The following is an 11,738-nucleotide window of genomic DNA, read 5'->3' as shown; positions in this document are numbered from 1 at the left end:
GAAATACTTCCAGTACTTTTGGCAACACTGCTGTCATTAGAGATTCATGCCTGATCGGCTGTCCGTCGAAGTTTTCTCCAAGCAGCGAGCGTTTTTCTCTAACGCGAATCCACCAAAAATCACCTAAAAATACAATAATTTCCTGCCCTAAACGTCTCGGTAAGTACCGCAAATGCTCACGCCCAACATTGCAATGGATTTTCGGTGTGAAGCACTGCAGATTTGAGGGGAAATCGACCATTTCAGCTGCATTAAAATTATGTAACTTCCGAGTAGTATTGCTGTTTTGTTTACGTCAAAATGGTGTTCATGATTTTAGGTTGAAACCATGGGTGGACACGGACACGGACCCCCGTACAAGGTGCCAGATGCTTCGATCTACAAAGTGGCCGATGCCCCGCAGCTAGTGGAAGTCGAGAAGGCTTTGGCCCGTCGGGGATTGAAGGACCCGTGGCTAAGGAACGAAGTTTGGCGCTATAATGTGAAACAGTTTGGAACTCACCGGTCCCGGTTGATTTCTTTCCTGTTCAAGGGTTTCCCGCTGGGATTTGCCGCGTTTGTGGCCACCATCGGTGTTGAGTTTGCTCTGGGAGTGGATTACCACGGCCACGGACATGAGAACCATGGCGACGATAAGCACGGTCATCATTAGGGCACTCGAGCGTCGAAGGTAGGAAATTCTTTTTAAAATTGTAAAATAAAACACGCAAAACGTTAAGCTCTAATAAATTGGGGTTGATGTTTATTGGTAGCAGAATGGTAAATCACTGTCCTAATTATAGAGCCGCTTAGTTATTTGCCCGTGGTTTGAGTTCTTCGTAGCAGGAACGCAGGAAAATGTACGTTTTCTTCTGGGGATTGTTGTACTCGTGTCCTTTTGACCAATCGTATCCAACGGTGTATGCAAAAATCTGGCCCGTAGCATTGAAGCAACATTTGGTGATGGATTGGTCCATCGTTTCCGATGATTTAAGCTTCGTCCTGGCGTCTTTGTCCCAGAAGCTGAACGTACCATCAGAACCAACAGTGGCCAGTGTTCCATGAACCGGGTGGAATGCTATGTCATTGACTGCGTAGATATCCTGGTATCCGTTGGAACCATTCGAACGATGGCACTTGAATGTAAAGTTGTCCTTCGGATTGATGGGGTTCACATACTGAATAGCAACTCGGCCCTCAATGGAACCCAGAGCATATCCGGTCGGAGCTTTCTTCTTGTCACGGAAAATGGAAACCGTTCGGTGCTGGTACTTGAGAGGGCTTTCCTGCTGTTTGTACTGAGTTGGTTTGTTCTCCAAGGAATAGATCAGGACATGCCGTCCGGCCGTTCCCACAACTGCCATTGGATAGTCGACATCAGCGCAGTAACATCGTTCCGGAAGCTGAATGGACATCATTGGCTGAGGCGTTCGAGTGTCCCAGAACTTCAAGGTTTTGTCCCACGAGCCGGTCATCAAGCAGGTGTAGTTGGTTCCTTTAACCCAGTGACATGTCTTAACAGGAGCGTCGTGCTGAGCAACTTGCACAACCTGATCCGAAGCCAAGTCCCAACATTTAACCTACAAAGACAACACAAAATTAAATAAATCTTCCTCTAAGTAATTCTCGCAGGGCGCCATCGGCACATATCGTTTATAATTTCATTTTTTTTTTACTGTTCGGAAGAATATGCTAAAACTAGAGGAGGGTCCTTTCGGTTTGAGGACCCAAACAGAAATTGAGGATTCTAAAAAAGACCTGCCCAAGAGTTCGCAAAAATCCTGCCCAGAATGAAGTGGAAATCTGTCACAATGTTCGTGACAAATGTAACTAGTACTCAGATGGAATTTCATTCAATATTCATTTTAAAATATTGCTCCGGAATTAAGTGTAGTTCATGTCCATTTGATATGAGAATCCAGCTTAAGATTCAGGAAAATTATGTTTGATAAATTTGGTCTCATCACAGCAACTTTTGTTAAAGCTTTTAAAATCGATTTTAAAATAGTGAAGGAAACTATGGGCGAAAAACCTTCACAACTCTAATAAGACATAGGGAAGGTGTACCGGTATTGGCCATGTTTCAGTTGTTCGCCACCCCGGATTACATACCGTTTTACGACATATATGGTTGCCAGTTGTTTAGTGTTCGCTAAATTGCTTTAATATGATACGGAAACATTCTTGGAAACCGCAAAATTTTCTCAGAAAATAATAGAAAAAAATCATATTCCTTAAAATGTTTGCTCCTTTGCACCTATTTTTCGCCACGGTGTTCCTGATTCGCTCCATAAGAAATCAACGTAGGTGGCGAATTCAGGAACCGAAATTAAAAAGGTGGCGAATACTGGTGCAAGTGGTCCAGTATTCGCCACCCTCATTTTTATTTTTATCTTTATTTTTTTTATTGATGTACGAGGAGGTCAGGGGCCAAGTCTCCAGCATAAGTTTAAAAACTCACACCTTCCATAATACACCGGGGGTTTTGGAGTTTGGGAAGTAGGCAACGCAACATCTTTGACCAGAAGGTTCTTTAAGTTTTGCTTCTACTCTAGACTTTCACTACACGTGAACACAGAACACAGTCATACATACAGCGGTAGTGAAGTGCTTTGCCTAAGGATTTGGGAAATAAGGGATTATGTGTGATGTTTTGTAAATAGCTCTGTGGAACAAATTTGTTATTAGTTAAATAATTAGTTAATCTGATTGACCTTTCAATTTATAATAAGAAGGGTTATAGATACGTTATACTTATCGTTTTCTTGGCTGTTACGCTGCCATGAAAACGACCCACTTATGTAGTTTAACAAGCAGTAAAGCATGTAATCTGTTATTTCGTAACTATTCATCTGAACTGCGTGTATTAAAGTTTTGTTCATCGTCGTTGCTGTACCAAGATTTTGTCGGTCGAATTAAATCTTCATTCTGATTTGTCGTTTCAGTAATTAGAATCCACCTTGTGATCTAAACTTCTACAAACAAAGTCAAGTAAACTACCTGTGTAACTAATTATTTAATCTGAAATGATTTGTTCTACGCCCAAAGTTTTGTTTTACTCATATTCCCTTGCTTTTTTGAAAAAGAAACATTGTGAAAATAAGCCATCCCGAATTAGTTTGAAAAAGTAGTGTCATTATTGTATTATTACTGTCTACTCGAAATAATTTAAAACAATTTGTCATTTAAGTGTACTTTTTAGTCATGCTACTGTGATTACCCTTGTCTTTTACGTGAGATTATAGTCTTAAATCAAGACTAACAATTCAAAAGGCCTCATCTCCAAAAAGTAAACAATGAGAAAAATGCAATCTTGTTTTGTCAAACAATAAATCAAATTTATATTATGAATTTAAGCATTTTATGTTATTTTATCGTCCAGAAAGTCGATGGATAAACTGATTTATAGCTATGAATATTCATTACTATCATTTTAGCAAAAAATCCTGCTAAAAAAATGAGGCTTTTATTTCACCAAAAGCTGTGCAGCCCTTTTCATTTGTGCCCATAGACGCCGGCCGACGCTGATGAGGCCTGTGAGTTGACGCCTTTGTTTACTCTAAAATGTGTTGAGGCCTTCTAGTTGTGGCTTGTTTTTTCATCATCTTCAGATGTGGCCTTTTGAAAATCATTCAAAATTCATGATAAAATACGATAATTGAAGTGTAGAAGAGTGTTACGTGGTAAAGCAAGGTACATGGGATCTCTGCAGCAAGAGGAGATTCTTGCGGTCGATTAAATATGTGATTTATCCAATCATCGTCATCGATAAACATAATGGATGTGCTAAGCGAGAGTGTCGTCGAGCAATTATATGGAAATATTGGTTCAAGTGAAGTAATATTTCAATTGAACGTTATGTTTCATGCAATTGTAACGAAATCGTGTTGTTATCAATAAGTCGTGAAGTACAGACATGCTGACACAGGTATTATTAGGTAGTATGATACAAAATACATCACTCCACAGGAACCCGACGGAAAATTTGATTATGTTCGCCGTTGAGACTATCGCTGTGTAAAATAATACATGGAGCGGAGCAGCTGAAGTATAACTTGTATCTGCTTAGTAAATTTGAAACATTTTTTCGTAATTTTAGTTTCAATTTTGATGTTTGTTTAATAGGCCTCAACTCGGTTTCAAGTAAATATAGAAATGGGGCCTTTTTGGAAAAAGGCCACCTTTGCGATTAATATCCTAATTATCGGGAAATGAGATGGGGCCTTTTAGAAAAATGATATTTTTTCAACTTTCATGCATATTTTTGCATGACTATTGTATGTTACAGTAAGAATAGGCTCTTACACTTAAATCAGCAGAAACCCGATTTGTTTACTTTTTGGACTTGAGGCCTTTTCAATTGTTGGTCTTGAAATGTCAATGTTAAATTGTTATTTAAGTCTGAACCAAATTATACTGTTATATCGATACTATATATGGATGTGGCGCTCCTGAAGCTCGAGCTGTTTAACCGAAAGCGGCGGGCTCATGTGTGGTGCAGAGCGCCACATCCAAGGAACGGTGAAGCATGGAGGACGAAATGTGATGGTCTGGGGGTGTTTTTCATGGGGTGGAGTAGGAAGCCTCGTGAAAATCGACGGAATAATGACGGCAGATTCCTACATTAACATCTTCGCTGATCCAGACGGGCCTTGAAGAGAAATTCATTTTTCTCTAGAACAACGACCCGAAGCATACTGTCAAGAAGACCAAGTCATTCTTCCGGTCTTGTCGGATTAAACCGCTGGAATGGCCTCCACAAAGCCCAGACCTCAACCCCATCGAGAATTTGTGGGCGATTCTCGATGCCAGGGTTGACAAAACTGATGTTACCAACAAAAATAATTATTTTGAAGCCTTGGAGCGCGCCTGGGAAGAACTAGATCCACAACACCTACAAAACCTAGTGAAATGCATGCCGAAGCGCATCCAGCAAGTTCTTAAGGCCAAAGGAGGACACATTAACTATTAAATTGCTTTTTATTTTTCTTAAATCATCTTTTCTGGGGCCAAGAAGGAAGTGGGCATTTTTTGTCACTATTTTTTGTTCAATACAAATTGATTTTCTTTTTCTGCTTTTTTTATTAAAATTTTGTAAGTGCAACTTAAAAAGAATATCATAAATAAACTATAGAAAGCGTTGTGTTTGGATGGGCATCTAATTATTCCGAAAGAGGTGCACTTTGCGAAAAAGGACCACGTGATTATTGAGCTGAAATCGAATTCAGGTTAACTTCTGCGTCCATGAGTCCTCTCATGGCGTAGGGGTAACGCGCCCTAACTAGAAATCATGGAGTCGTGAGTTAGATTCTCACTGAGAAGACGTGTAACTTTTTCGCAAAACTTCACATCAATTTGTCCATTTAATCCAATTGCAAAATATATGTAATGTTTAGCTTTCGGTAGTTGTTATCAAAAAAGATTTAAGTGTGTTAACTTTAATTTGAACCAAATTAATAAGAGAAATTCGAAAACTGGTAAGGTGGGCACTTTATTTTGCCTATCAGTGTAAAACGTGAGGGTACGAGTTGCCGCCAGGCTTTATTTTGCTCATCTTGATCGAATAGATGGAGCAAACTCGTACGCTCACAGCAACTATGAGCCAACATTGGATGTGCATTGTATAATCCGTGGCTGAGAGAGCGGAGAGAGACGTTGGCTCTAGCCAAATGCACATCTTTCATTTGATAGCTCTTGCTTACTGCGAAACTCTTCGAACACATCATCATTGCTTTCGGGATGAACTGAGGTTGGTTGCTCCGTCAACGCAAGAGCATTGTTGCGCTTTCCTCTTTGCCCTTTTGGGCAAAGAGATGTAAAGAGACAGCAAAGAGCTGTCTGAAAATGTGTACCAGCCTAGCATCATGATACGGTACTTTCTACGTATCCGGGAAATGATGGTTTTCTTGCACATAGCCTGACGAAGCAAAGTAACGGGTGCTTCCTCGTTGCAGTGGTTTGTTGCGTAACTGCAAAACCAGAAGTCAATTTGGTTTTGTTTGTTTCACCTTGGCCAGGAATCCGACAGTGCCAAATTTAAAGTGACATAATTTTACCGCTATGGAGTAAAGCAAACAAACGTGTGCGAGAACTTTTTACTTACGCAGCTTTCCGGTTTGCTTAGCCCTATAGGCGGCGGGTAATCGTATTGTTTTGCTTAAGTTTTTCATTTCAGCCACACCACAAACCGCGAAGAACGGTGACTCACATGCGGATTTTGTTACGCTCATCGCTCACGGATCGTTAGAACAAGACGACAAGTTCTACCAATTAAGAGAGTGAGTTCCTCGCCAGGGAGTGGAATCAACCCTTTAAAACCGACCCGCCAAGATGGAAGGGGCCTCGGTGTGAAGAAAATGTACGACGTCCCCAGTTCTGACGGTTCGTTACCGGAGGTGTCCGGGTGTGTACGACGTCCCCAGTTCTGACGGTTCGTTCCAGGAGGTGTGGCGTTCGGGTTAAACCTACTTTTTGTATTCGACATTTTCGTTCAAAGTTCAGTGGGCATTTTCTGCCAAAATTGACGAGCAGGCCATTCCGGGTCGAGAGTGTTTGATAGTGATATAAGGTGGATAAAGCATATTTCGGCATATTGGTGGAACCACCCACATCGCGATCAGACTCGAGGGAAAAGTGAAAGTGTCTCCATCGATTCCTTAAGAACGATTCTAAGGGCGGAAAGCTAGTGAATTGTGACGACTTTTTAATAATAAATAAAATTGTGAGAAGAAAATGATTGATCAATATTCCGAAAAAAAACAGTGCCCAAGCCGGGGGGGGCCGCTACAAATGCTCTTCCTCGAACTGAGAAATGGGAAAAAATGCTATACCCCGAACTGAGCAAGGGGAAAAACAATCTCTTTCTCTTTGGAGCACTGAGGTTGTCAACTGTGGGAATGAAAATAAGTAAACACAAACGTGTGAACTCTTCATCCCGCAGAGTAAAAAAGCTCAGCTTGAAAGGGGGAGAAAGATGGAAAATCAAGAGCAAGGAAGAAGCCTGGTTGCCGCTGAGTGATATGATTATTTTCAATAATTTTTTTAATTGAAACGTTCTGTTGAAATATAGATATGGAATCATATTCTTATTCTTTATGCACAACATTCATCTAATTCGGTTTGTTTCGATTTCGTCAATGATCAATTGTGTTCTGGAGTTATTGTTCATTTGGAAGATAGGGTTTAATGTCACATAAATTCTGCCCAAATTTAGTTTCTATTTTTCGTTTTTTTGAGCACATTCAATTATGTCAGCATTTCTGAAATTCATTCACGAATTTCGCCACAATTTGAAAAAAAAAACCCTAAAGAAAAAAGGAACTTAGGTAAAAAACTCGTGACAGATTTTTTAGCAAAATCATGTTCATGAGGAACTTACTGGCAAAATATCGTTGAAGATCTTGAAGTAGAGATACAAACGAGAGTTCCAAGCATGTCTTAGCTTTTAATGTTCGACTCATATAAAAAAATAAAAATCAAGTGAAATCTCAAATGCGCCATATCATCATTTCTAGTTATTTTTTGACTAATACGAGCCTTTGTACCTACTTTCAACATTAAGTGACCAGAATCTTCAAACTCTTTGCGAGCGGCGATGCTGAAAATCCTTGCTTAAAGATATTGTAGAAGAAAACTCTGAAAACATCAGGAAATTAAACCTACAGTAATTTCTGATTAAACGTCTGTAAAAATTCCTGATGAACTTTTGCAAGGATCGCTGAAAAACTCCCTAACTTTTTGGAGGGTTTTCTAAATTATTTTTTATATAATTATTGAAAACAAAATCAATTATATTACTGCATAAAATCCTGCAGTATATTCAGGAGGTAATCCTTAAAAACTATTGATCAGAACTGTATACAGGCATATCAAAAGGATATAATATCAGAAAGGACATTTTGTATTACTGATTTTAACAAAAGTTTGCCATTTAAAAGTTGTTTCCATACCAGGTCAAAAATCGATTAATAAAAGAAAAAATAAAGGTGTTAATTTGACTGATAAATTTTCTAAATTTATAAAAAAAAAATGTTTTTTTTTTGTTTCGAAAAACTTAGCATGCTCAACAATACCGAAACCGAATCGAAGAATGTATCATTACAAGGTCTAATCAAATATTATTTAGAAGGGGAGCCAATAATACAGAGTCTATAAATGAAGAGTTGCGCGAAGAGTGAAACCATATCTACCCACCAAACTGTCAAACTGTCTACCTATTCAGCAGATCAGCAAAACAGATAGGGGCTATTTTTGAAGACGAAGAAAAACAAACAACAAGAAAAGGCAGACTGCCTTAGACGGGTAACATAAGGCATAATCTGAAAAGGCGGAATCAGACAAAAACATATTAAAATTATTTACTTAGGGCCGATTTTTTCACCCCCGCTTAGGCGTTAAACCTAGTTTAATCATATGGTTAAACGTGGTTTACGGCCTAAGCGAAGGTGAAGAAATCGGCCCTGAGGCTTCAGACGATAATTAGACTGAGCTTTTTACGTATCCTGTTCATGATAGCTTTTTCAAAATTTCCAAGTGGACTTTGAAATGCGTAGAACCCTACATATAGTTTCATTTTTTTCAACTTAAACTTAAAATAAGGCGGACTTTTTGATCCAGCAGAGCAAACGTCCGGTCGTTTAAAAAATCCGCCTTATTTTAACTAGCCTTGTGTGATTCCGCGTTTCTGACTTTCGTGATTCCGCCTTTTGTTAGTTCTGCCTTTCGAAATTCCGCCTTTTGTGCATCCGCCCTTCGTGTTCCTACCTAACGTAGGACACCCGGCTCTGCGATAATACTGGTCCATATTCGATTTAAGTATACATATCAAATACACACAAAAACAAAAATAAAATAAATTGAAAATTAATAAATGTGGGTTTGATGTGAAAACTTCTTCATCCTCACCAAAAAGATTCTAATGGAAAATTTATAAGAAATTCAACATAAGTTTAATTTGGAATAAGGAGAACATTTGCAGATCGAAGGAGGACGGAAGGAAATATGATCAAAAAGGATGAAATGTCCTCCCAAAGGCTATCATCTGGTACGCCTAACTGTATATGAATTCATGAAGGTATAGCTAAGGAAATTACTAAAATATGAACTCCTTGAAGAAATATTGTCGGAGTTCTTGGAAAAATCTATAACTAATTGCTACCATAACTCTGGAATAACTCCATGGGGCTTTTTTGGAAGATCTATCGTAGAAATCTTAGGAAGCCGGATCCAATTCTCGGCAATTTTGATCCACTTCGTCATGGGGGATTTTCAAAAAGCTACTGAAGTCATATTCAGTCACAATGTGCGTCATATTGAAATGTTTCTTATTGTAAAATTTCTGACGCTTTGGCCGAGAAAAACCCCCCATGCCAAAGTGAATCATGAAAATGCTCAAGTAGTTCTTTACTCTAGGAAGATCTGCTATATTGGAGACGAACCAGCCACCGACTGAAAGTCTCGATAATAAAGATAATAATATTATTAAGATCTGCTATAGTAACCACTATACTAGACTAGACTCGAAATAGGAGGAATCACTTGAGAGATCTTTGAAGGAGTCCCTGAAAATATGCCAGAATTTAAATCTGTATAGAAATCACTAGCAACAAGGAAAGGCTTCAATCCTCGAGGAATCTGAATTGATTGATTTGACTTTATTAACGAGATTTTTAGCCCTGGGCTAGTTCATCTCGGGACCAACGGCTTTAGTTCCCTTCCGAAGGAAGTCGTCACTATAACTTTTTACGTCATAAGTGACTATGTCGGGGATGGGAAAGTCATTGGATAACGCTAATGAAACTGGACAGACAGACGGTGAAGCGATGATAAAAGACAACATTCCAGGAAACGAAGAAGCATCAGAGCAAAGTACCGATTCCATGCACCGTACACTAAACAGCAAACCGAAGCGAGTCCTTTGTAGGCCAAAAAGATTCGATGATATGATTTTATATAATATTTTCTCATAAAGAGTAGAGGAGGAGCAGAATGTAGGGAACGTAAGGGTTAAGACGGTGTTAAGATGGTAACTAGGAGTAATTAGGAAAAGAGAGGAGAGGAAGCAGAGGCGCAAGAGAAATCGTGATCGTAGGACCCATAGATTTTACAAATGAAAATTCAGTTTGTTGGTTTGTTTAACTGTGAATAGACGTGTTTGATTTGTGGAAGTAAAAAAAAAACGTGTTCAGTTTCATTCGGAATGGAAAATCACTACACCCAGGTTCTCGGCGTGAGAGGCGAGTGTTCTAACCACTACACCAGGTCCGTCCCCCAGTGAAGGAATCTGAAAAGAAATTCACGAAGAACTTGTGAAATGGTCGCGATATAGACTCAGAAGTTTTTTCTGGAACCTCTTTAAATTTAACATCAGGAATCATTGCAAGCACAATAAGAAAAAAGGTGTATTCAAGAGATCATTTCGGTCGGACCTACACTATAAAAGCAGACCTGTTATCAGTCCTGAAATTCTAGCGAACAGCTGTCGCTTAATTTGAATTCCTAACGGTATGTGCCGATGGCGGCCTGGATTCTCCCCCAAACCCACCAACCTGTTTATCAGCCGATGCGATGAAAACCTTGCTGCCATCGTCGGCCCAGCAGACATCCAGCACCGGTCCGCCCATGGTTTTGATGGATTTGCCCACGGTTTTCCCCGTCTGCTCAACTTCCCAACAGCGCACACTGCAGTCCCAACTGCCGGCAATCAGAAAGTTTTGCTGCAACGTTGCCGGGCTGAACTCCATGGCCGAAACCGTGTCATCCGGTGGCGATGTGACCTCGAAATCCTTCATCGGATTGGTTGGGGCCGCTGTGGTTGCTCCAAAGGCGGAAGTGCCCCCAAGCGTTGCGCCGAACATTGCAATCGGATTACGATGAAGATTAATATCTGAAAGTGGTCAAATCCATATTTAAACCGTTAAGCACAGTGATGTAGTGAATTGAGAATAACATTAAGTGGAAAACTTACATTTTTAGAGTAAGAAAATTAAAGAATTAATCAGGATTCTGTCGGAACACGCACAAAATGCATTGACCGCGATTTGCGTTTTGTTTTTTATGTTTGACAGATCCTCGACCAGAGACTGAGTACGGATAGCCGCGGCGGATAAAAAATTGCGGTGCGTTCAGTAATTTTGGCATTTCATTTTGGTTGAGGGATAGGAAATTCGAAGCTCGCATCAAGATTATTAAAAACCGCGCATCTTATTTCTCATCATGAGCCTCTGTACGTGCCATAAATTCTTTTGTTCCCATGACTTTTACTGTGCGCCGTGTGTTGGTGCTGTCTCACTCTCTCTCACGGGCAACTTGAAAACAGGGCGCACACTAAAAGTCAAACATTTTATAGCATGCATAACCTCATGACTCTGCAGAGTGCAAGGAGCCGAACCCGATTAAAACATACCCCATTAAACATTTAACAGTTCAACAGCCGACAAAATTGGTTGAAAAATCGATCGATTGTTGCACCGACGCTTATGGAAATTTAACACAACGATCAACTGACTAATCGCTAGGTTAAATCGGGTGACCGAGGAAATCTGATGTTTAATAGGTTAGCTTGCTTGGATTTTACTTAAAATACCGATTTATGCATCTATTTATTAGGAATGCGTCGGCCCACCCTATCCTGCTTTTTACGAGCGCTAATGGCTGCCGCAAACAGGCTCGCTTCCTGGTAGGGATTAAACGATTTGACGTTTAGCTTGGGTCCGTTCAATAGAAAACGACCCAAGCCAAACGTCAAATTGACATGTCCC

General features: G+C 39.9%; 2 protein-coding genes across 2 annotated transcripts; one reads left to right on the top strand and one right to left on the bottom strand.

Annotated features, from left to right (window-relative positions):
• Window positions 1–729, top strand: LOC5568708 (NADH dehydrogenase [ubiquinone] 1 beta subcomplex subunit 3). Its single transcript, XM_001652482.2, has 2 exons — window positions 1–159; window positions 320–729. The coding sequence occupies exon 2, from the start codon at window positions 329–331 to the stop codon at window positions 650–652; it is 324 nt and encodes a 107-aa protein (XP_001652532.1). The 5' UTR covers window positions 1–159; window positions 320–328; the 3' UTR covers window positions 653–729.
• Window positions 715–11,055, bottom strand: LOC5568707 (mRNA export factor). Its single transcript, XM_001652481.2, has 3 exons — window positions 10,946–11,055; window positions 10,527–10,864; window positions 715–1,559 (listed from the first exon to the last, which is right to left on the bottom strand). Exons 2-3 carry the CDS (start codon window positions 10,833–10,835, stop codon window positions 789–791), a joined length of 1,080 nt encoding a protein of 359 aa, XP_001652531.1. The 5' UTR covers window positions 10,836–10,864; window positions 10,946–11,055; the 3' UTR covers window positions 715–788.
• Between the last annotated feature and the right edge of the window lie 683 nt (window positions 11,056–11,738).

The sequence above is a fragment of the Aedes aegypti genome, chromosome 3 (assembly GCF_002204515.2).
Source record: "Aedes aegypti strain LVP_AGWG chromosome 3, AaegL5.0 Primary Assembly, whole genome shotgun sequence".
NCBI lineage: Eukaryota > Metazoa > Arthropoda > Insecta > Diptera > Culicidae > Aedes > Aedes aegypti.
The sequence above is the reverse complement of the archived record's forward strand: the minus strand, read 5'-3'. Positions and strand labels throughout refer to the sequence as shown.